The sequence below is a fragment of the Heterodontus francisci genome, chromosome 15 (assembly GCF_036365525.1).
Source record: "Heterodontus francisci isolate sHetFra1 chromosome 15, sHetFra1.hap1, whole genome shotgun sequence".
NCBI lineage: Eukaryota > Metazoa > Chordata > Chondrichthyes > Heterodontiformes > Heterodontidae > Heterodontus > Heterodontus francisci.
Window position 1 is genome coordinate 48,922,212 of NC_090385.1, and position 26,309 is coordinate 48,948,520.

The 26,309-nt window shown below is 42.1% G+C and overlaps 1 protein-coding gene across 1 annotated transcript in view; it reads right to left on the minus strand.

The window, feature by feature from the left end:
- Positions 1 to 226: 226 nt before the first annotated feature.
- Positions 227 to 26,309, minus strand: part of frmpd3 (FERM and PDZ domain containing 3) — a 196,397-nt gene continuing 170,314 nt past the window's right edge. The window contains exons 15-17 of the mRNA XM_068046996.1: positions 20,222 to 20,619; positions 19,660 to 20,119; positions 227 to 3,186 (exon numbers count right to left, since the gene is read on the minus strand). Coding sequence (XP_067903097.1) covers positions 227 to 3,186; positions 19,660 to 20,119; positions 20,222 to 20,619 — 3,818 coding nt within the window. The remainder of the gene's footprint in view (positions 3,187 to 19,659; positions 20,120 to 20,221; positions 20,620 to 26,309) is intronic.

A 26,309-nucleotide genomic window follows, 5' to 3' on the forward strand; every position in this document is an offset into this window, starting at 1 on the left:
AGTTGTCCTGTAAGCAGTAAGATGGAATAGACAGGCTTAGTTGGGTTAGGAGACAGACTTACTGCGTACATTCAGGATAACAAGGACAGATAATGTGGGAATAAAGCAGGAGGGAAACAGATAAGATACTGTTTGTGTAAACGACTACTAAGCACAGGACACTGGAGTGTGTTCAGACAGTTTTTTGTAATTTGTACACAAATGATAGGTGCATAGCTTCATGAAGTTATTTGTTCATTAATGTTTTAATTGAGCGAGTAAATGTGCTCACTACTGTAGCTACTGATGTTGACTGCTTTGTTAAATGATGTGCAGATGTCTTACTTGATGATTCCTCTGCTGCTCGGAGTAAAAACGTGTAGTTGACCACCACTTCCTCCACTTTTGAGAGGAGCTCTCTGCACTGCCTTTCTGATCGCACAATATAAACCAAACACACAAAGGTCTCAATGAGGCCACAGAGCACTTGAAAGCTAGTTGAGATAGCTGCAAGCATGCGTGATGGGCTTTTGTCTACAGCTGCCACTCTCCTACATGCAGTTCGCAGCTCTTTAAACTTCAGTGTGAGTGTCTGTTTGTACTCATCCAGGTGAGACATGTAAAGTTTAGGACTGTGGTTTTCACGGTTTGCTGTGCATTGCCTTAAGATGGATAGCAATTCGCTAGTGTCCTGCTGGGCGGCAATAAAACCATCAGGTAACATATAGGCTCTATTCCGCAGAGCATTAATTCTTGTTATGTTGCTATCAGTATCACTCAATATTGCCTCCTGCTGTACATTGTCCCCGCTGCCATTGGAAACATTTTTGTCTGACATTTGATAAGGTTTAGCTAGTGTCTCACTGAGTGTCACTGAACTGTCAGACCTCAGGTCTGGAAGAAGCTGCATTGGTACTGAATATGAAAGTTCGTCCTTATCACTGCTATCATCAGCTACATCACAATTTCTATAATAAAAACAGTACCTAAAGGAGCAGCATCTGTTGTTGCTGGCCATGTCTCCTTTGAGAAGTGGCACTGACCTTGATGGTTTGAATTCTCCCTGAATAGAGAAAATTGCTGGAGACCTTTGTTTTTTGTCTGTATTGGAAATGTGTGCATAAGATGGGTCATCAAACTGGTCTGGCTCCTGGCACTGGTTTTTAAGGACTTTTCTTATAAATTCGCTCCCTTTTTCCAGATTCCTAGATTCTTCTGCCTTGGATATGGCCATATTTGTACTGTTTTCTGAACATTCTGATATAATTTCATTTATTTCTACCTCAGAGACTATATTGGTGGCACTGTGGTAACGCTCCAGTTTCCTGCCAAGGGGCATTTTCAGGCAATCACCTCGTCCCATCATGCAAAACGCACCAGGCTGCTGTTCAGATCTATAGTCACTGGACTCCAGACTTGAGGTCCGCCTCCGAGTGGCTTTTTGTTTGGTGCTGATATCAGATGCAGAAGGGACAACACTGGTTTTAGGCTGCTTGTGAACACAAGACCCTTTGGCTCTCTCTGCTTTTTGTAATTCTATAGTACTCGGGATTGATGGAAAACACATTGAGCTGCAAGCCAATCCTCGACGTTTACAGTCACAGCTGCGACGTTGTTCTCGGGATAATCCTGGAATGTTTCCAACGGGGCTGCTTTTGATTTGACAAGGGCAATGTCCAGACGCTATGCGGTATAAGTAATCTTCTGCAAACACGTCAACTTTGGTTTTGGGCTTGAGTAATTCTTCAAGAAACTCAAGTTCATATTGTTTCACTTTTTGAAGTTGCTCCTGCCTCTCATCACTTTCTTTCTTAAACCTTGCTGGGAAAGTAGCTGAGAAAAGATTTTTAAAGTTCAGCAAGGAGCCTTTCTGTGTCTTAGCTTTATCAGGAATAAGAGATGTGTGCTGTTTAGCATCAAAGACATTTTCGAATGCTGGAGATGATGTGACATGTGTCAAAGTAACACCACTCAGACTGGAAGGATTGGAACAGATTGGGATGCCAATAGTTTTTTCTGAACTAATATTTGTTTTACAAGAACATGTGTGGCCCTGACGTTTCATCTTTTCAGTACTATCTTGCTGTGCTGTGTTGTTATCCAGTCCTAAAGTGGCAATAGGGTATTTATAAGGACTAAGATAACATTCTCGACTTGGGGAACCAGTTCTCTTAGGTTGACTTTCCTTTTCTGTTTTGATGTAATCATTCTTATGACCAGCTGGTACATCCACCAAATCTATAAGATCCTTATTGAATAATGCTGAGATTTCCTTACCTGTTGCTGGCTGATACTTCCTATTGCTCACTTTCACATATGCCACTTCATTGTTTTTTGGTGTGCAAGTATGGAAGACAGTTGTTCTGTGGCCCTGAGAATCTACCTGTCTTTGCACAGGTACCTCAGTCTTCAATAAATGACATTCACATGGTCTGGAGCTTCCTTCATACTTCAAATGCTCACTTTTTGAAGCATCACATTCAACACAGCTATCTGTGTAACTGGAAATTGGAGGAGTATTGTTTGTTGAACCACAGCTAAATAAATTTTCTTGGTTGGTTTCAGGCTTTGAGATTCTGGGGCTATTTCCACAGTTCCTGCCATTCAACAACTGTTTGATACATGTTCTGTCACCTCCTACATGAAGAAATGATTTGTCTTCACTCTGAATTGTTATCTCTTCAGGACAGAAACTCTTCAGTTTCTTGGAAAAGTCTCCTTTTGATTGAACAGTTTGTTGTTTATACATATTTTCTTCCACAATCTTCGGACAACTAGGACAACTCTGTTGTAAAACAGGTTTTAAAATAATATTATCTGGCCGGTTTATGGTCTCATTAGAATGAGTGAATACCTGAGGTCTCATGTGAACTGTACAATATCCTGTCACATTTCCAGGTTTCAGTCTAATGGAACTAGACAAGGGACTCTGTTTAGATGAAGCAACTGCAGATAAAGTATTTGCTTCTTCACAATGTCTCTTTGGACAAGGAACTCCTCTGAAGGCAGCTTGTGCACAGCATCTAACAGCACTCAAGGGAACATCTTTTTTCATAATTAGACCAGCTTTGTTTCCCTGATAAGCAAGTAAATGGTGCTGTTTGATTGCTGAGACCATTTCAGAGATGTCTGTCATTTCTGAAGAGTTTGTTTCATGGCCGGAATCCAGGGATGACTCTGGGGTCATAGCTGCCAATACAATCAAACCTGTGGATCACAATAGAAAACAAATATCTTATGATATTGAAATAGCAACTGGAGAACATGTAGCTGAGGGAATCCCAATTATTGTCATCATTTTCCTGTCGAAATAAAACCTTAACCACGTAAGAAAGAAATTTGACTGAGGTATCTAAAATAATGAAGGGACTGGACTGTATCCATGTGGATAGACTACAGGAATTAGATAGGTTAAGATGAGCAGGTTACATGCATACATGTTACATAACAATAGAACTTGGTTAGATGTCAGTAGGTTTTTCTTTTCACAGGGGGTCACAGGCCTCTAAGACAAGTTGCTGGTTTGTGTAATGAGTGCACTGCAAATGTTAAAAGGGGATCTAGATGAGTTCCTGGTGGAGGTTGATATCATCACTTATAAAGGGGAGGGATGTTGGGTGATATGCCTTATGGTCACTCTGATTTCTTGGAACTTGTTTTGATCACCATTAAAGGTCAGAAAGGAATTTGCCAGAATTCTTCTTTTACCTGAATTAGCCTTTGTTTATTAATCTTGTTTTCTGCCTCTCCCTGGAAATTACATGCCTTCTGGTACATGGGAGCATTTGGAGTCATGATGCTTATTTGCAACAGGACTGTTTGGGACAACCTCAATGGACCAGCTGAGCTTTTCCTGTCTGTCATTTTCACATGTTCCTATGTACTCTTATTTTGGTTCATCATGACTTATTATAGGTGCCATCCATGGCTCAGTGGTAATACTCCTCTGAGTCAGAAGATTGCGTGTTCATACCCCATACCAGAGTCTTGAGCACAAAATCAAGGTTGACACTCTAGTGCATTACTAAGGGAGTGCAGTACTGTCGGACGTGCCATCTTTCGGATGAGACATTAAAGCAAGGCCAGTCAGCCCTTTCAGGTGGATGTAAAGATCCCAAAATACTATTTTGAAAAACAGCAGGAGAATTCTCTCTGGTGTACTGGCCAATATTTATCCCTCAACCAACATCATTAAAAACACAGACTATCTTGTCATTGTCACATTTCTGTTTGTGGCAGCTTGCTGTGTGCAAATTGACTGCCATGTTTCCTATATTACAACAGTGACTACACTGTAAAAGTACTTCATTAGTTGTAAAGCTCTTTGGGACTTCTTGAGGTCATGAAATGTTCTATATTTTCTTTCTACTGATGCAGAAAACATTTCTCAGAGATTTACTTAGTTTCTACAACTCACTCATTCCTCCTTACTTCTTATTGACTGAATAAAACTGATTAGATTAGATTAGAGATACAGCACTGAAACAGGCCCTTCGGCCCACCGAGTCTGTGCCGAACATCAACCACCCATTTATACTAATCCTACACTAATCCCATATTCCTACCAAACATCCCCACCTGTCCCTATATTTCCCTACCACCTACCTATACTAGTGACAATTTATAATGGCCAATTTACCTATCAACCTGCAAGTCTTTTGGCTTGTGGGAGGAAACCGGAGCACCCGGAGAAAACCCACGCAGACACAGGGAGAACTTGCAAACTCCACACAGGCAGTACCCGGAATCGAACCCGGGTCCCTGGAGCTGTGAGGCTGCGGTGCTAACCACTGCGCCACTGTGCCGCCCTTTTGATTTGTTCATCACTAGTCAACTGGATTGGAAATATAACAGATATGACCTATGAACATACAGAGAAACATATGAATTAGGAGCAGGAGTAGGCCATTCGGCCCCTTGAGCCTGCTTTGTCATTTGATAAGATCATGGCTGATCTGAATGTCCACTTTCCTGTCTGTTCCTCATAACACTTGATTCCTTTGTCTATCAAGAATCTAACTCAGCCTTGAATATATTCAATGACCCAGCCTCTACTGCTCTCTGAGGAAGCGAATGCCACAGATGAATGACCCTCTGAGAGAAAAGATTTCTCCTCATCTCCATCTTAAATGGGAGACGCCTTATTTTTAAACTGTGTCCCCTAATTCTAGTCTCGCCCACAAGTAGAAACATTCTTCCAGCATCCATCCTGTCAAGTCCCCTCAGGATCTTATATGTTTCAATAAGATTACCTCTCATTCTTCTAAACTCCAATGGTTATAGGCCCAATCTGTTCAAGCTTTCCTCACAAGAAAACCTCTTCATCCCAGAAATCAGTTGAATGAACCTTCTCTGAACTGCTTCTAATGCAATTTTATCCTTTCTTAAGAAAGGAGACCAAAATTGTACACAGTACTCCAGACGTGTCTCACTAAAGCATTGTACAGCTGTAGCAAAACTTCCCTACTTTTGTAATATATTCCCCTTGTAATGAACGACAAGGTTCCATTTGCCTTCTTAATTACTTGCTGTAACTGCATACTAAGTTTTTGTGATTCATGTGCCAGGACACTCAGATCCCCTCTATACTGCAGAGTTCTGCACTCCCTCCATTTAAATAATATAATGCTTTTCTATTCTTCCTGCCAAAGTGGACAAGTTCACATTTTCCCACATTATACTCCATCTGCCAAATTTTTGCCCGCTCACTTATCTATATCCCTTTGTAGACTCTTTATGTCCTCCTAACAACTTATCTTCCTACCTATCTTTGTGTCATCTGCAAATTTAGCTACCATACATTCATCCAAGTCATTGATGTAGATTGTAAATAGTTGAGGTCCCAGCACTGATCCCTGTGGCACTCCACTAGTCACATCCTGCCAACCTGAAAATGACCCATTTATCCCTACTCTCTGCTTCCTATTAGCTAACCAGTCCTCCTATTAGCCCCTACATGATGAGCTCTTATTTTGTGTAGTAACCTTTGATGACTTTATCAAATGCCTTTGGAAATCCAAGTACACCACACCTACAGGTTTCCCTTTATTCACGTTGCTTGTTACTTCCTCAAAGAACTCTAATAAATTAGTCAAACATGATTTCCCATGTTCAAAACCATGTTGCATCTGCCTGATCGCATTATGATTTTCTAAATGTCCTGCTAGAACCTCCTTAATAATGGATTCTAGAATTTTCCCTATATGACAGATGTTAGGCTAACAGGCCTATGGTTTCCTGCTTTCTGTTTCCCTCCTTTCTTGAATAGAGGTGTTATATTAGCTATTTTCCAATCCATTGGGACCTTTCCGGAATCTAGGGAATTTTGGAAGATCACAACTAATGGATTTATTATCTCTGCAGGCACTTCTTTTAAGACCCAGTTGGCAGGCAACAAGATCCTGGGGACTTGCCAGCCTTTAGCTCTAATAGTTTTCCCAGTACCTTTTCCTTGGTGATTGTGATTGTTTTAAGTTCTTCCTTCCCCTTTACCTCTTGTTTTTCAAGTATCTTTGGGATGTTTTTTGTGTCTTCTACAGTGAAGACAGACACAAAATACTTGTCCAACGCTTCCGCCATTTCCTTGTTGCCAATATTAATTCCCCAGCCTCACTCTCTAGAGGACCAATGCTCACTTGAGTTACTTTTTTTCTTTTTAAATACTTGCAGAAACTCTTACTTAATTGGCAGGTGGTGGCGTAGTGGCATTGTCACTGGACTAGTAACCCAGGGTACTTTTCTGGGGACATGGGCTTGAATCTCCCCAAGGCAGAAGGTGCAATTTGAATTCAATTAATACAAATGGGACATTAAATCGATGTCCCATCTGCTTGCTCAGGTGAATGTAAAAGACTCTGTGGCACTGTTTTAGATGGGGAGATGGTGGCATAGTGGTAATGTCACTGGGCTAGTAATCCTGAGCCCAGGCTAATGCCATGGGAACACAGGTTCAAATCCCACCATGGCAGCTGGTGGAATTTATAAAGGAATAATGTACAGGGTTATGGGAAGAAGGCAGGTGAATGGAACTGAGCGAGTTGCTCTTTCATAGAGCCGGTACAGACACGATGGGCTGAATGGCCTCCTTCTGTGCTGTAACAATTCAGTGATTTGTTTTATATTTCTAGCTAGCTTTCTCTCATATTCTAATTGATCCCTTTTTTTTAAAGTCATTCTTTGCTGGTTTTTAAAATCGGTACAATTTTCTGATCTACCAGTAATCTTTGCAGAATTGTATGCTTTTTCTTTCAGTTTGATACTATCTTTAACTTCCTTAGTTAGCCACGGATGATGCATCCTTCTCCTAGAGTCTTTCTTTCTCACTGTAATATATCTATGCTGAGAGTTATGAAATTTCTCTTTAAATGTCTGCCATTGCTTCTCTACTGTCCTATCTTTTAACTGAATTTCCAAGTTCACTTTAGTAAACTCTGTCTTCAAACCCTTTATTTAAATTTAAAACACTAGTCTTAGACCCACACTTCTCACCCTCAAACTGAATGTGAAATTCTATCATGTTATGATTACTGTTGCTTAGAGGCTCCTTTATTAGAGGTCATTAATTAACCCTGTCTCATTGCACATTGCCAGGCTTAGAATGGCCTGCTCCCTGGTTGGCACTTTAACGTGCTGCTCTAAGAAATTGTCCTGAATGCATTCTAATTTCAGCCAATCACTCATTTTCCCTCTCCTGAGATATCATGCTCTGTACAGTGACACCCTGAAATGTAATACTTTCATATTTAATACCTTTAAAAGCATGATGTGATGGACAAGTTCTAAATGTAAAACTTCTAATTATATAGTACTAGTCAGATTTAGCTGACCACCTACTTACATGTTGCTGATCCTGACAGTCCTGTCTGTGAAGAAAATAGCCTGTCATATTTTAGCTGTGAGGATGGGATGGTCGGGTAGACTATTTGCTGTTGAGAGTTTCTCGTATGACCTGTTCAGAGGCAGGTACAGACAGAGGACTGGTGAAAACTTGGGAGACATTGCCTGACCTGTCCAGGTGCTATTGGCCGAATCTGCAAGTTGACCACTATTCTCTTGAGCAAAGATTTCTCACGACGGATGGATTTTCCAGTGGGCATTGGAATCTCAACGTTGAGCCCATATGAGAGTGCTGGGCCTGCCCATGTCATCAGAATGCCCCCTAGTGCAACCTGCTGGGAGGTGGCCTAATTGGCCGCTTCCATGCTCACCGTCCTCAGGCTCTTGATGCTGCAGGCCAACTCAGATGTCAGGACAGCAGCCCCATGGGGAGAGGCGTGTGCTGTCGAGGCAGGCAGGCAAGTGTGAGGCACCGCAACATGGAGTTTCCCTCGGCTGCCTGCACTGAAGCTATAAATTTAAGGCCCAATGTGAGTACGCCCATCGGGTTGGAGTGGAAACCCCTCCGCAGGCCTATTCAAGGTCAGGCCGTGGTCTTTCATTACTGCGGCCCCGTCATTGGGGCATAGTGTCTCTGGCTCCATTGGCCCCCTGGCCTTTCACAGGGAGGTCGCCTTAATTGAGCTGGCAGCCTCCACACACGGCGAGGGGACCACTCCAACGTTAGTAAAATACCTGCGCCTGTGCAAAATGGTTCCTAAGTGGACCTTAATTGGATTAGGTTGAAGCAGGTGCTTGACCAGGTTCCCAGCCCACCCTGGGAATGTCCCCCGCCAGAGACGGGAATACGTTGGGCAGCTGTCCTGATGTGGCTCCTCCCCATTTTCACAGCCCACCGCCTCCAATTCGGTCTCCAGGCGCCTGGAAAAATCCAGCCCAAGGTCTGCAAACTCCCCTCTATTTAATTACCACATCTGTCAAAATGGTTTTTATTCTGTAGACCACAATACCTTGACAACATTTTGAGAGATGCTGGGACTGTACTTGTCAGCTTTGTGCCTGAGGTTCCCATTGTAGATTGTAGATGTTTCCTGAGGTGCTACAAGCCACACAACAAGCTCCCAAATCTGTGACCTCTGCCATCTAGAAGGACAAGGGCAGCAGGCACATGGGAACACCACCACCTCCAAGTTCCCCTCCAAGTTACGCACCATCCTGATTTGGAAATATATCAACATGTGTTCATCGTTTAACTGCTTGGTGGGAGTACCTTCACCGTGCAGACTGCAGTTGTTCCAAAAGATGGTTCACCACCACATTCTCAAGGGCAATTTAGGATGGGCAATAAATGCTGGCCTTGCCAGCAAGACCCACATCCTGTAAATGAATAAAAACATTGCAATCTGCACAGCAAAAATCGCTTGTGGTATGGCACTGCCCAGCTGTGTGCCAACCCTTTGTATTGTGATCAGCAATGATGTATGTGGATAGTGCACCCACACGTTACTGTCGTATCCTCAGTTGCACAGCTAGATGATATGAATCACAATGCGAATCAAAAGGTTCTGTGATGATACTAGGTCTTTAGTTACGTAGCCTTCTTCAGTCTTCAGGTCTGCCCCTTTTCACATTTGCGTGAACTCACTCTTTCATTTTTACTCTAAATCTGTACTGCATTGTGTATGTCTGACTGGTGCATGTGTACCTCTGGCTGGTGCATGCTTCAAGTGAGGATGATGCAACGTGCTGTGATGTAGCTTGGTGCTGAGGGGACCTGTCTTGCTGTTCTTGGGGTTACACCATATCTGCAAAAAGGAGAAAGGGAACATCAGTGAAACAGCATACTGTCATGTAATGGCTGTACAGGCAATATATGGCACATTTTACAGAAAACAACATTCATTGATTCATTTGAAACAATTGCACAGATAAGGTACACAATTTCAGTTGCACAAACCAGGAAGTGCATTCCTTTCCTCCAGCTTGCATGTCACCAGTGCTCTAACCTGACTTCCATCTGATGACTTGTATTATAGTCTTCATGGAGGGAGTGAACAGATTGGATTGCTGAGACCCTCCACCTGCCTGCACTCTGTGCCTTTAGCTTTGCGCTGACTTTTCTGTATGAACAAAAAGATTTTACATTGAATGAATGGATATTGTGTATTGTACATTCCAGGCTGTGGTAGCTCTATGATGTTATACATAGCTTATTTCAAAATACCTTGCCTACAGAAAATACGGAAGCAGGATGAGACTATTATAATTGTCATCCATCCTTCTGAATAGTTATAGTTAGTCTTCAATCTTTCTCAGCTGCATCATGTCAGATGATTCTTTTTTGCTTTGCTGTACTAGTTCTCAACCATCTTGATACTTGCTTTTCTGTTCCAAGCTAAGTATACTTAGATACTCAAGAAAGTTCTTCAACATATTCACAAAAGCAAAATACTGCGAATGGTGGAAACCTGAAATAAAAACAGAAAATGCTGGAAATACTCAGCAGGTCTGGCAGCATCTGTGGCGAGAGAAACAGAGTTAATGTTTAAGGTCACTGACCTCTCATCAGAACTGGAAAAAGTTAGAGATGTAACAGGTGTTAAGCAAGTACAGAGGCACGGAAAGGGAAGTGGGGAGGAAAGAAAAAAGGGAATTGGTCTGTGATAGGGTGGAAGGCAGGAGAGATTAAGAGTGAAAAATTAGACTTCGTAGTGCTGCCTCCAACAGTGCTATGGAGGCCTAACACTGTTTTCCTGGGGTGCACTCAGCTGTCATCTGCTTCTGGTGAGGTGCGCATAGCACTCCCTCAAGACAAGGGCACCCGCCCCAGCATCCTCAGTATGCAATGGGACTCTGTGAAAGAGCATTATCCTGATGCCACACAGCCCAACCGGCTGATGTGAGGCCAGGACACCTAAATTGGACAATGCAGGCCCAGGCAACAAATTCGTATATCACTCTGTAAAGAGTAAGTTGCAAGATTGGCCTTGCACTAGCGTTACTTAAAGTGCCAAGCACCTAAATTGCAGTGAAGGTAACTTTTAAGAACTTCTGCTATTGCAAAGTATCTGGATGTGCTCTGGAGTGTTTTTCGAGGTGCTGACATGAATTCCTGGATTTCCCAAAGAGCGCTGCTGCAACCTTACAGGGATGGTAGAGAAGTAGGTGGCTTGTCCACACGAAGGCTGCAACAGCGATGGGGCAACAGTTCCTCTGGGCCGGCAGCATGACAGGGAGATGGAGCATAGGCTGCAGAGAGGGCAAGCGCTATGAGATGTCCCCTGCCAACTTAGAGCCGAGCTCCTCCCGGCTTCTTAACAGTGACAGGAGGCTGTCTGGCAGGCCTATCAATACACCAAGCATCTCAGTGTGAATGCCCATCACTGCTCTACTCTCTGCCAGTCCATCGAGTTCCTCATCGACATCCTCTGCAGCAGAACTGGTCTGCATCCTCGCCCTCTTGTGAGCTAGCGAATGAACCATCCTTTACCCCTGGCCTGGCTGAAGCCCGGATGACTCACCACACATTGTTGCCAATGGTACACTTGCTTCCAAGATATGTGTGGTGCCAGTATGTGAGCTGGTGGCTGCAAGTGTCAGATCAAGAGATCAAGTGACAGGGCCTCTTCATCAGTGCTGTGCTGTTGCTCTCTCTCTTCCCTCTGGGGCTGTTGTGACTGGGCAGGCAGCAGTTCTTGGATATCTGAAAGCTGGAAATCAGAAGGGAAACATTGGTGTCAGGGAAGGGGATGAGGTGAGAAGCAAGAGACCCATGTCACACCATCTGCAGCTTGCTCACGATGCCTGATAGCAGGATGAGGGTGAGCTGAGAATTGAGAAGGGGCATAAGACTGTCATCCTCAATGTTCTCAGTGATGCCGGATGCCATGGGCTCTATCTCAGTTAGCACAATGATACTGACAGCCATCTCCTCCATAGTGTTTAGGAGATGCAGGCGTCCTTGACTCCTACTGTTTCTGCTCTGTTCCCTACTAGTGTGTCCTTGTCCCGCAAGATAGAGGGCAGAATGCCAGTGATTGTGTAGCACTGTGTTTGGGTCATGTGTATGCCATAGCTGAATAGCTGGAGGTTTGTGTAGGCAGTAAGAGATGGGTGCGAGACTGGCAGCATTAATAGGTGTGTGAGGGTGAGGTGGATTATCTGGATGCTAGGCTTTAGTTCGATTGCCAGGGAATGCTGCTGGTTGAGTGATGGGAGTGTGGAGCATTGAGCAGCCTGAGAGGTTGGTGGTGTGGTGGGAGGAGATATTATGAGAATATACATTCACTGACGCTGACCACCTGTGTGAGCTCATTAGTCTTCTTGTGGCACTGCTGCCAGGTCCTTGGTTCTAGACTCCAGGAATTGTCTTCCCTGGCCACCTGCTCCCACTCCCTTCTAAGAGTGATTGAGGGTCTCCTAGCCCCCCCGGAACCAGGACAACTCTACTCATGGCCCTTCCACTGCTAATGCCTCCATTGCTACATCTGTCACCCTGGAACCCTCTCTCTGCTTTGGTGTTCCATTTTCCATGTTTTAAATTCCAGTCACATAATTCATTGCAGCTTCACTTTAAGAGGGACAGCTTGTCTTTAAGAAGAGCAGGCTGACTGGACCACATGTTCTCAGCACAACACTTTTCAGCCCCCTGCTGAGTGCAGAGAAAGTGCAATGAGGATGCCAGCAGCCAGGAACCCCTTCACCCCATGCTACAGTCGGGTAAATGAGGTGGGAGCACCAAGATTGTGAACTGGCAGAGGCAGGTCACAAATTGCCCAAAATTGGGGCAGACGAATTGTTAACCATAAATGACAAAAGGGATGATGATGCAAGGTAAAAGCGGGTGGCAATTGGACAAGTAAAGAAATAAAATATAGGTCTAGAAGAGGTGTAAATGGCAACAGTAGGATCGTTACGAACAATTGCTGTCTGAAAAAATGGGAGCAACGGTTATGATTTGAAATTGTTGAACTCAATGTTGAGTTGGAAGGCTGTAAAGTACTTTTGCAAAAGATGAGGTGCTATTCTTTGAGCTTCTTTAAATTTCATTGGAACAGTGTTAGAGGCCAAGGACAGAATGGTCAGAGTGGGAGTGGGACAGAGAATTAAAATGATAGGCAACCAGAGCTCAGGATCACACTTGTGGACTGAGAAGAGGTGTTTCACAAAGTGATCACCAAATCTCTATTTGGTCTCCCCATTGTAGAAGAGACTGCATAGTGAGCAGTGAATACGGTATACTAAATTGAAAGAAGTAAACCGCTGTTTCACCTGGAAAGAATGTTTGGGGCCCTGGACAGTGGGAAGCGAGGAGGTAAAAGTGGAGGTCTTGCACCTCCTGCACTTGCATGGAAAGGAGCCGTGAGAAAGATTGGGGATGTTGGGGATGATTGAAGAGTGGACCAGCGTGTTGCGGAGGTCCCTTTGGAATGCTAAAAGAGGAGGGGTAGGGAAAGATGTGTTTAGTGGTGGCATCACACTAGAGGTGGCAAAAATGATGAAGGATAATCTCTTGAATGTGGAGTGGGGTGGAAGGTGAGAACAAGGGAACCCTATCATGGTCCACCCGCCTTTTTAAGGATTGCTGATTAAGCTGCTGAATGCCAGTGCATATCGGCAGAATGTCAATAAAATATTACAAGTGGCCCCCTACCTGAAGCAGATGGGTGTTCTGGTTGCCCTTCTCAGGATTCTACCCAAGAGGGAGTGACTATCCTGCTAGAGTAAATGGGCAGGAAGTGACCAACACTATTTTTAAGCAGCTACCACCTCATTTATACTGGGACGAGGCACTTCAAATTGGTCCCAATCAGTGTGAAATACTCATTGTAGGTTAGTTATCTGGAATTGCATTCATCCACATGCAGGCATCCAGGTGCAAGAGGATCACATAACAAAGGGAAACAATTCAAGCAGAGTGGCAGCCTTGATGGTTTATCGCTGAACATAGAGTTAAGCAATGGGCCAAAAGACTGTTTCTCTCGCTTGCTTTCTATATGTCCCCCTCCCAAACACCAGAACGGCAGAGCAAACTCACTTCTTGTAATGTAAACTTTGAGATCAACTAGCTTGTGTTTCCACATAGAATGGTGACTAAATTGCATTATTATCATTTATCATGCAACAAGGAATGACTAGAATTCTTGAGATTTCACTGTTCAGTCATCTATTTTATTTTGGTCTACAACAGTGGCGCAGTGGTTAGTACTGCAGCCTCACTGCTCCAGCGACTCAGGTTCAGTTCTGGGTACTGTCTGTGCGGAGTTTGCAAGTTCTCCCTGTGACCGCGTGGGTTTCCACCAGGTGCTCTGGTTTCCTCCCGCAGCCAAAGACTTGCAGGTTGATAGGTAAATTGGCTATTGTAAATTGCCCCTAGTGTAGGTAGGTAGTAGGAGAATGGTGGGGATGTGATAGGGAATATGGGATTAATGTAGGATTAGTATAAATGGGTGGTTGTTGGTTAGCACAGACTTGGTGGGCCAAAGGGCCTGTTTCAGTGTTGTATCTGTAAATAAAATTTAAAAAAGACTGTGCCCTCACTTGGTATTGTCTTTTCAATCTACATTCCATAAAGACTGGAAACACACATGCAAGATTACTGTGCACATTACAAGGGTTCAATATTACAATTCCCAGGTCATGCTAACATTTAACTAGATATTGGGTAGTAAAGGTCCACCCCTGATCATAGGGGACTAATCTGCTTACTTGACTACTATCCTGGACCTCAGAATAGCTGGCACAAAACCTGCAAAATTGTTCAAATATGTATTTTCTACATGACCATTCTCATTCCTCAATGTAGCATTTTTCTTCAAGTTGGACACCTTCTTTAAGCTATCCACTCAAGGCTCTGTATCTGAATGCACATAGCACGTAGCATTCATAACAAAGTAGACGAGCTGCTAGTACACATTGAAGTAAATAAATACGATCGGATAGCCATTATGGAGACGTGGCTGCAGGATGACAAGGACTGGGTCCTCAATATTGAGGGTATATAACATTCAAGAAGAATAGGACACTACGTAAAGGTGGAGAGGTAGCACTGTTAGTCAAGGATGGAATTGGTGCAATAGTAAGAGATGACCTTGATTCAGGAGATCAGGATGTAGAATTGACTTGAGTGGAGATGAGGAATAGTCGGGGAAAGAAGTCACTAGTGGGAGTGGTCTACAAGCCCCCTAACAGTAACCACAATGTAGGACGAAGTATCCAAGAAGAAATATTGGGTGCGTGTGATAAAGGGACGGCAACAATCATGGGTGATTTTAATCTACAACTAGAAAATCAGATTGGCAATAGTAGCCTGGATGAGGAGTTCATAGAATGCTTTTGAGATAGTTTCTTAGAGCAGCACATCCTGGAACCAACCAGAGAGCAGGTTATATTACACTTGGTATTGTGTAACGTGACAGGATTAATTAATGACCTCAGAGTAAAGGCACCTCTAGGTATCAGCGATCACAATATGATTGAATTTTGAAAGAGAGAGGAGTGGGTCTAAGACCAGTATTTTAAACTTAAATAAGGGCAACTATGTGGGCATGAAAGCTGAGCTAGCTGAAGTGAACTGGGTTACTAGGCTAGGAGATAGATCAATAGAGAAGCAGTGGCAGACATTTAAGGGGATATTTCGGAATACTCAGAATAAGTATATTGCTAATATAAAGAAAAATTCTAATGGGAAGATCCAGCATCTGTGGTCAACTAAAGAAGTTAAGGAAACCATCAAACTTAAGGAAAAAGCATGTACTTGTGCAAAGATGAATGGCAGGTCAGATATCAAGAACGGCAGAGAATGACTAAAAGGTTAATCAGGAGAAAGAAATTAGAGTATGAGAGGAAGCTAGCTAGAAATGTAAAAACAGATAGCAAGAGGCTCTCCAGGTATTTAAAAAGGAAAAGAATAAGTAAAGTGAGTATTGGTCCTCTAGAGAGTGAGAATGGGGAGTTAATAATAGATAATAAGGAAATGGCAGATGAAATGAACAAATATTTTGCTTCTGTCTTCATTATAGAGGATACAAAAAACAGTAATAGCTGTAAATCAGGAGGTGCAAGGAAGAGAGGAACTTGGTGAAATTACAATCACCAGGGAAGTGGTACTAACCAAACTGATGGTGCTGCGGGCTGACAAATTGCCAGGTCCTGATGGACTTCATCGTAGGGTCTTAAAAGAGGTGGCTAATGAGGTAGTAGATGCGTTGGTGTTAATTTTCCAATATTCGCTAGATTCTGGATAGGTTCCATCAGACTGGAAAGTAGCAAATATAACCCTCTATTCAAGAAGGCTGGGGGGAGGCAGAAAACAGTTAACTATTGGCCAGTTAGCCATGTCTGTCATGGGGAAGGTATTAGAATCAATCATTAAGGAGGCTATAGCTGGGCACTAAGAAAAACACAAGGTAATCGGGAATACTCAGCATGGTTTTGTCAAAGGGAAATCATGTTTAACCAATTTATTGGAGTTCTTTGAAGGAGTAACATGCGCTGTGGATAAAGGGGAGCCCGTTGAACTACTATACTTGGATTTCCAGAAGGCATTTGACAAGGTGCCACATAAAAGGTTATTGCACAAAGTAGGAGCTCTTGCTGTAGGGGGCAGCATATTAGCATGGATAGAAGATTGGCTGGCTGGCAGAAAACAGAGAGTATGCACAAATGGGTCCTTTTCTGGTTGGCAGGATGTGACAAGTGGAATTCCGCAGGGGTCTGAGCTGGAGCTTCAACTATTTACAATTTATATCAATGACTTAGATGAGGGGAGGGATGGCATGGTAGCTAAATTTGCAGATGACACAAAGTTAGGTAGGAAAGTATTGTCAGGCAAGCCCCCCACCTGCCAAGATGAGGAAAAATTAATTTCGTCACATGAACATTGATTTTAAACTAATGTTGGTGAAGAAAGTACTTGCTTTAAAAAAACAATTGGAAACTTTGGCTGGAGAGAGACATTAGCATATCAACAGACAAGTACATCAAATGACAAAGGAGCTATTCCCTGCTCCAATTTAATCCACAATGGACTTTTGATTACCAGACGTTGAGGTGGAAAGGCTAGCATTCCAGGTTAACTGCTAAGATGGCCAAATGCACAAACAGACGTGGTCGGACCAGTTTGGTCACATGACTGGCTGGCTGTTGGAGTTTTTGAATTTGAACTTCCAACAGGGATTTTGAACTCAGAAGGCTGTTAGCATCTGGTCTGAGAACACCTCTCTCCTGTCTGCTCTCATCTCGCTCTCACCAGCTTTGGAAACCATTGAAGACATATGAACCCCAAGAGAGAAAAGTCTCCCACAGTGACACCTTTCTCACCTGGTTGTAACAAGAATACTGTGCCCCAACGAAAAGCAAGATTACTTACAATCAAGGACCCTACAGTGAGCTCGAAGCACAGTAAAAACCTCTCTTTAGAGATTGCCTCAAACCTTTCCATTTTATTTTTCTTCTGCTCTTTTCTGTCCCTATTTGCCTGTGTGTATCGCGTGTGCATGCTAGCGTGGGCGCGTCGTATATCCATAAGCGTTAACCGTATTAGAGTTTAAGTTTAGATAAAATTTCACTTTTCTTCTGTAAACCTAAGAAGGCCTGTTTATGTTCATTTCTTTGCCTTATGATTGGAAAGTGGTGAATAAGGATTCACCAAGGGGAAGCTCAAAACACAGTGTGTTTAAAATCTAACCCTGTTACAATAAGACCAGGTGAAGACAGTAAAACACACCTAGCCACCTTTCTCACCTGGTCGTAACAGTATGTTGTGAAGAGGACATAAGGAGGTTGCAGACCGATATAAATAGGTTGAGTGTGTGGGCAAAAATCTGGCAGATGGAGTATATGTGGGAAAATGTGAAGTTGTTCACTTTGGCACAAAGAATAAAAAAGCAGAGTATTTCTTAAATGGGGAATGACTGCAGAATTCCGAAGTGCAGAGGGATCTAGATGTTCTAGTGCATGAGTCACAAAAGGTTAGTATGCAGATACAGCAAGTAATAAAGAAGGACGGAATGCTATCTTTTATTACGAGAGGAATTGAAAATAAAAGCCAGGATGTTATGCTTCAGTTATACAGGGCTTTGGTGAGACCACATCTTGAATGCTATGTGCAGTTTTGGTCTACTTATTTAAGGAAGGATGTGACTGCGTTGGAGGCCGTTCAGAGAAGTTTTATTAGATTGATACCTGGAAAGAGCAGGTTGTCTTATGAGGAAAGGTTGGACAGACTGGGCTTGTTTTCACTGCAGTTTAGAAGAGTGTGGGGAGACTTGATTGAAGTATATAAGATCCTGAACAGTCTTGACAAGGTGAATGTGGAAAGGATGTTTCCTCTTGTGGGTGAGTCCAGAATTAGGGGGCACTGTTTGAAAATTAGGGTTCGCCCTTTTAGGACAGAGACGAGGAGAAATATTTTCTCTCAGAGGGTTGTGCGACTTTGGAATTCTCTGCCTCTGAAGGTGGGGGAGGCGGGGTCATTGAATATCTTTAAGGTGGAGGTAGATAGATTCTTGTTAGGCAAGGGAATCAAAGATTATCAGGGGTAGATGGGAGTGTGGAATTCGAGACAGAAACAGATCAGCCATGATCTTATTAAATGGTGGAGCAGGCTCGACGAGCTGAATGGCCTACTTCTGCTCTTAATTCATATGGTCGTATGGCCGTATGCTTGACTCTGGGTTCATTGCCAGAGCAATGGCCTCCTAATGCTTGTCTGATCGTCTGATTACTAAAAGACTGGCTTTCTGCACCTTCATTGCTTCACTCTATTAACTTTGAGCAGCAGATCTTCATCAGTATATCTCAGTTTCCACTATCTACTCTGTTCATCGTTTTGTGAAAGTGTGCACTCCACAGCTACAATAGCCCATTGCATGTATTAATACAAGTTAAGAGACTAGTTAGCTAGCCAGATAGTTCAGCAGCATTCTTTCAGATTATTCTGAATTAGCTACAGAGTACATACAATAAAATAGTGCATTTCTGTGAAGGCACTAAAATTTAACTTCCAATTAACACACAATTTTTACATCTAACTAAGTGAAAAAGCATTGATTCTGTGTAGCACCATCCAAAGTTCTTTGGGAGAGGGGAGATGGGAAGCGGCAGATCTATCCCAGATCCAAGGAAACCCCCAACATGTGCAATTCCTCTCGTACTCATCAATGCTGTGATTCGCAGAAGAAAAAGGCAAAGCTGCAGCCCACAAAGATTCATCTAGACCATTAGCAAATTCAGCAGAAAGCTCTTACCTAGAGAGTGTTATTAAGCTGATGTGATGAATTCACTGAAAAATTACACCATTTAAATGCTATTAAAACCCAGTTGTTCAAAAGGGCTTGCAGCACTGTTTCCTAGGATTGTGCAAACCTAAAGTGAGTCTGAAGCTGATTTGAAGTTGCAGCCCCCTCCATGTGAAATGGGGTTACATTACAAAGATGGTCCCCATAATAGACATCACCGGAATGGCCTAGCAGGGAGAGAAACTTGCCTATGCTAGTGATAAAGCTGACATTGTTAAGTAGTAAAATAAATTTATGGTCAGTCCATTATTTTCTTATATTAAAAAACAGGACATTTTGAAAAATGTACTGTCCCTCAACTTTCTTCTTGTAAATGCCACCTGTAAACACATTTTGTAAGGATGGCTATAACTAAATTCTGTAAAACATCAATAGTTTGACACAATGATGCTGATGCTTGACGAATTATCAGAGCTGTTACCTCATTGCTTCCTGCCAATTTTGTTAAAAATGTTGGCTGAATAGTGAATTGTGATCTGATTGAAATTTAACTTTGAAACTTGAAAGCTTTGAAAATGCAACCAAAATCTGATAATGGTGTTACCTGAACCTTCTTGTGGTTGACTACGAGGACACTCTTCAGCTGCAGCCAAAGCTTCCAGGGCCTGGAGTGTGGAAACCAGAGCATCATCCAGTTCCTGGGCCCGGTGTCTGACAGTCCTTGTTTTAACACCATCAATTAGTGACACTGGGATGTCATTGAAGAGTATCTCACAAGGCTGTTGACTGGACGTGAGGCTTTGATTGGTCCTTCGCTTGGAGTCATCTTCATCTGAACTATTATCCCTGAAACCTGGTGGTGGAGCAGCCAAAGTGGGAAGTAGAGAATGGCATTCATCTCCTTCATGTTCCTCATCACTTCCTGGCAGAGGGAGAGTTGTCAGGTCAACCACGTCATCCCGGTAATTGCAAGGGTTTAAGGATTTTTCTGTACTGCTTCTTTTGGGAATAATATTGCCTTTCATTTTGACCTTACAAGCATCACAAAGCAAGTCATCATTTTCCTTGATAACTATGGGAAGGATCTTAGCACTGTTCACTTTTGATAACTGCATTGGGATTTTCGGACAAATACATCTATGGTGGTCAGTGGTGTAAGCAATTGCCATTTTCAGTTGGCTGTCCAGAGTGTTAGCTCTCCCCCGGCTCAGAAATCCTTGATGCCCAGAACCACTTCTGATGTCAGAGTTGCTTTGTCCAGCTTTTGAAGTATTTGGTGTGGGATCAGACTTTGTCCTCGGTCTTGACTCCTCAAAGAAGATGAGGTTTTCATTAATATCGATTTGATTTTCAAATTCCTTTCTTCTTTCTTGCATTTGTAAAAAGTGAAATCTTACCAGATTGGACTCTGGGGAATTTGCCATCAGATTGCATGGAATCTTAGACTCATTGTGGTGTGGGAGATTGCGAGGACAACTTGCACCTCTTCCCTCAGTTTTTAGTACAGGACCTGATGACGAAATAGTCCATTCTGGTTGCAGAATGTTTGGTATATTTCTGTAGTCTGTTAATGAAAAGGAAAAATATCATCATCTTCAATAATAAATTCTGCTTTTTTTGTCTTCATGAAAAAAATGTTTGTTTTTTTTCATCTGTTTCAGAAGGAAGAAGAGAGTAGATTTTAATCTTATCCACCTGGCAGAAACCAGGCAGGTAAGCAGTTAAAATCCATCGAATGACTTTCCTTGGCAATTTTGCTGCACCCCTGTTGTAACTTTGGCAGGAGTTTGGTAGAACTGCTTGAAAAAAGGCTGGAACCTGAATACCCTGGGTCCTCACCTTAGCGTGGAAATCACAGTCAGCCTTGTAATAGGTGGAGCCTTCACATCTCCCTTGCTAGGCCACACAGGTAAGAAGGGACAGGGCTAGTATGGAGCTCCTGACATTGGGGGTTCCTGCTCCCAACCCCATAAGGGACTTGGTGTATGACTGAAGATTGATACAAAATGTGACGCGTACTGGCATTCAGTAGGGTCGAAGATGGCTCCACAAAGGGGGAGGGGCTGTTTAGACCAGGGAAGTGGTCTGGATCTTCAAAAATGGGTAATAGTTTTCCAGAAAATTTTGGATTATGTACCTGGGAGCCAAAGGGAGGTGCAATGTGGTCTTAGAGGGAAGCCTAGGCATCTCTCCTCCAAAATGAAAGTTTTAGACAGCATGTGGAAGATGGGAGGTCAAGATGAGTCCGTAGCAGTCTGGGTGCCCGTTGGCCCCATGCAAATGAATTGCTCTCCCATTACCCTACAAATGTTGGTGAGGTCAACGCTGGAAATTACAATGCTAACGTAACTTTCAGGATTAGATCCTATGCTTTTTTGGGGCCTGTGTTGACTGGGCACAGGTCATTACAATGCTCTTGGATTGCACTGCATGTCATTTTTCTGTTGGTACACTGTCCCATTGAAGGTGACGGGCACATCCCTGATATGCATAGATGTGATAAGAAGCAGCACAATTCAAGAGGAATACTGCACATTTCATTAAAAATATATCAAATATATATCAATATATGCATATCAATATATATTTTGAAATAGTTACATGACGTATTTCACCAGTACCAAAAACTACACTGGGACAAAACTAAATCTAATAGAATGGCAGTTTCACAACATCTGAAAAACTTACATTATAAAATGTGTGTGTATAGCATACTAATGTATGTGGAGGCACCATGTGTTCATTTGTGGTTGTTCGCCTCACATCAATGAGCAGTGTAATATGTGTAAAAAACTCACTTCATTTTGCATTACATTAATTTATAATTCTGAATTGCCGCAATGAATATGGATGCAAGTTCAATATTTATGTGAATAATTTATCAATCATTAATGGCACATTTCCAACCATTCTCTACATGAATATATTAAAGATAGCAGAGCCTACAGAATGAACAAAAGCACCACAAATGATTGAACATTTAAGGATGCTGAAATTTTCAAATCTACATATGAAGTGGATTTGAAAAACTAGCACTAAAGGTAATGAAGACATTCAGGACAGAAATTAGAAAAATAAATTTCTTTACTTCAAGGGTCAGATAAATATTTCAGGTAAAATAAATGTTGTAGTTAAAAATCAATACACACATCATTGTATTTATCTAATATCGTATTTGTAAGTAATTATTATTTCAATTTCTTTCAGTTTCAGTCAATACTTTGTTGGCCTGTGTTTTGATTGCCAAATATTTTAACATTTTTCCTTTATTCTGTACAATATTTGCAAATTCATAGAAGTCCTGGTCACTTCCTTAACAAATATCAATGTAAAGAATATTAAAAGAAAGAATACTATAGCAGCAATGTATAATAGTTTATCATGATCTGAGCTCTAATAGAATTAGATTACAGAGTATTGGCAACAAGCTTTGGAAGAACCCATCACTTGACTGGTCTTCCACAGGATAGAAGTCTGGATTGGGAATCACGTCAGTTACAGAAGAACTAGTCCCCACCCCCACTCCCCACACTAAGTCCCCATACCAAGGAACTTTCAAGAGAGCTTTTATTGGAATTACTTGGAGTTTCATGGAAGAAGATGAATGGGTTCAAATCAACATGGTAACCCGATTGACTGGAAAGCTAACCAGCTCTATCAACTGTGCTTAACCCAAATGCATAATATTATGTTAGGTGACTATATTGGGTGGGGTTTTAACACTGGACTCCAATTTGGCGCCGATGGGCAGGTTGATCCTCCTCCACCTGATGAAAAATATGTGAGTCTCAAACCATTTTGATGGTTGGGTCTCATTAGCCTATGATAGGCGAGCTGCCTATGAGTTTTCTGAAGTAAAGGGGATGCTCATCAATGACGGGGGTGGAATTTCAGGCAGGCCTGGTCTCAAATATCAGTGAGCATATCAACATGCTATTTTTAAAACTTTCTGTTAGTATACAATTTCTTGAGCTTGAAAGGTTGGCCACACTTGCAGTAAGGAATCAAAATGCCAGATTGTTTTTGTGCAGTAGGGATAGCCTTTTGTAATTTTAAAATCTTCAAAATTCCACTTGTACTGACTATTTTTGCAGACCCTCTCTGAAATAAGAGGCTTTTCAGAAGATCTTTCTGTAGCAAAACCTTAGATTTTGATTCCCTTTCATTTCTTTTAATGTATCTTGTTGTGGTTCACTTTGATGAGATTACTGACTTGTATACAGTTGACATCATTGTCAGGTTATGAATGAAACATAATGATATCAATGCCAGGAAATCATTAACAACTGTGCATCATTACAAAAAGCCACTTAAAATAATTTGATGAAAAATCTACTATAGAATGCAATAGATTGCCCTTTATACATTGTGATTTACCTCACAGGCTCTCTCATGTGAATAAATGCTCCAGGCCATTTTTCTATCCATGACTAAAATCTATATTGGATACTGCCTATGTAAACCACCAGCAGAAGGACAAAACTACAGTGCAACAAGTTTAAAACAGGCAGCTTTGATTTTAAATATATGCATTGGAATTTTTATGAGAAAAAATTGACAGGAGATGTGCACAGCTGTAAGGTGTTAAATATATTATAGATAAATAATTGTCACAATTTTTGAATTTGTATTGTTTCAATATTTATATGATATAAACCCAGATAAGCGACTGGTCAAACTTGGATTTGAACTGAACTGTCAGGTTCTTCGGTTTAAAGTAAACCTTTCTCTTCTCTCTCTCTTTGGTCTCCTTGTCTCAAGAGACAATGGGTAAGCGCCTGGAGGTGGTCAGTGGTTTGTGAAGCAGTGCCTGGAGTGGCTATAAAGGCTAGTTCTAGAGTGACAGACTCTTCCACAGGTACTACAGATGAAATTGGTTGTCAGGGCTGTTACACAGTTGGCTCTCCCCTTGCGCTTCTGTCTATTTTCCTGCTGACTGCTAAGTCTCTTCAACTCGCCACACTTTAGCCCTGCCTTTAAACCTGTTAAAACAGAGTTTGCCAACTCAAATCTGATGAACATCATTGTTCTTTTGTAAACAAGGTGGTTTCTGAATCTTTGTGTGTTGTGTCACTCATGCTGGGGTGGTTTCATTGCACTTAAAAAAGTCACATGATTCAAGATTTCATAACATGCTGGGACTTGCTGGACCTAACTTTTCTGCCTCCTACTGACCCAATGTAGTCAAGCAATGTGCTTTATGCAAGTGCCTGACTTGACCTTGCCGAACTCATCCATTATTCAAGGTTCAGCTGTTTTAAGTATCTTGGGTGAATACTGGGTGATAACTAGTGCTTGTTTCAAATCAGGACAGGAACGTTTTGTACTGCCTCAGTCCTTAAGGCCCTTAGTAGCATTAACTGCCAGTGGAATGGAGGCCTGCTGAATTATAAGAGAAATAGCAGTAGCTCAGAAGAGCACCTTAAAATGAAGATTGCAGGAAGAGAGCATTGGTAGATAACTTTTCTGTGTGATTTTAATTGTTCATCCACCTGGTTTCCAACCAGAAATCCATGATGGCCATAAAAGGTTTAAGCGACATCTTTTTCCAGGCCCATGGGGAACATTCTTGAGAGGAAGGCCATTTGGTTGCTATTTTTGTACAGTAGCCCAAAGGTTCCAGAAGGAAGACTGAGGGAAAAATATAATAATGTCCTTGACATAGAAACAGAAAGTGCTAGAAATAGATCTGGCAGTATCCGTGGACAGAGAAGTCTTTTTCCCTCTCTACAGATGTATTTCCAGAATTTTCTGTTTCTTTTTCAGATTTCTAGCATTTACAGTATTTTGCTTTGATATGTTGAGAGTGCCATGTTGGTTAAGGGCCACAGTGTTGGGTGCCAGCAGCCAGTAAAGAGGTGGCCTCTGACGTATTGCCATTTAAAAAAAAAGTGGTACGATATTAAAGTCCTCATTGAAGAATTTGTTTATCTGGACCTCCTAAAAGGAGGGCTGCACATTAATGGCAGCACTACACCAAACAGAGGCCCACCTTTAGACTGAAAATTCAAATATTTGAAGTAAGGCTTGATTTAATTGTCTATTAAAACTGGGCATTCAGTATCTGGAGTACTGTTTAGTTTTCTCAGCTGCATTATGGTGAGCCTCCTAATTTGAATTAAATTTGAGGCTTTAGCCTTGCATATAATTAATGTGTAGGCTCCCATGATATAAGTGCTTCCCTCCTGTATCTGCCTGTGCTCAGCACAGCAGTTGTGGAGTAGCCTAAGGTTTCTGTGCCCAGTAATTTTGGAGATCTTTTGCGAATACTCTACATTGGTTTGGACATCGTGAGCTGTGAGACAATTACACTGTCTTGCATTAATACAAAGGTAACCTGGAAAGTGTTGAGTGGAAATATTATTTTAAGATTTGTAATGAAGTGTATGTAATGACATGATCAGTACAGCAATTGCTTTGTTTCATCACAATTGCATCAGGTCAAGAGTAATTTTTCACTTTCATCAAAAATTAAGGAAAAGAGAAAAACAAGAAGCTAGAATTAAATGCACCAGCCCATGTGGTACAGAACCATACAAACAGTGAGGCCCTAGGTTCAATTGCTAGTCTGTGCTGTGATAGGTAATCTCAGCAGGGATGTGAAGCAACACTACATTTGGCAGGTAGAGGGGAAAGTCAATCAAGGGTTTCCACCTTGGCCATTATTCTGCAGTCCCTGCTGGAAGGGTGTATGTGTGAATAGCAGTAAGAACTGCACCAGGCTCAGCTGTGAAGTACCTAACTGTCAAGTAGTCTGACAACACTCATTGTCCAGGCTCATTTGAAGAATGCCCACTTGCAAGAGGTACCAATGAGCTGCTGGCGGCTGGAAATTTTACCACAGCATGAATCAGGAGGGGAGAAAACACAAGAAGCAGGCAAAATGCCAAGATTTTAGCAGAATCTTTTAGAGCACTCTCTGTCTGTTCCAGACACCTAACCTGACTCTCTCACCAAAACTTCTTTCTCAAAAACTAGTTAAAAGCCAATAAAGTAGTGTTAATGTATTGAAGTTACAAGTTGGCCATCATCGATAGAAAAACACAGTCAGAGTAAGCTTTGGTGATACTGGGGGAGGTGGGGTGAGTTGGGGGTTAAAACAGTCCTCTAGGTAGGCAACATGCAGACTGTAACACGTGCACATAATGCAGACACACAACATTCTTACATTTTCCCACACTGTACTGATTCTGTTGATGCTGGAAAGAAAAGAATGAAAGACTTGCATTTAAATTGCACCTTTCACAACCTTGG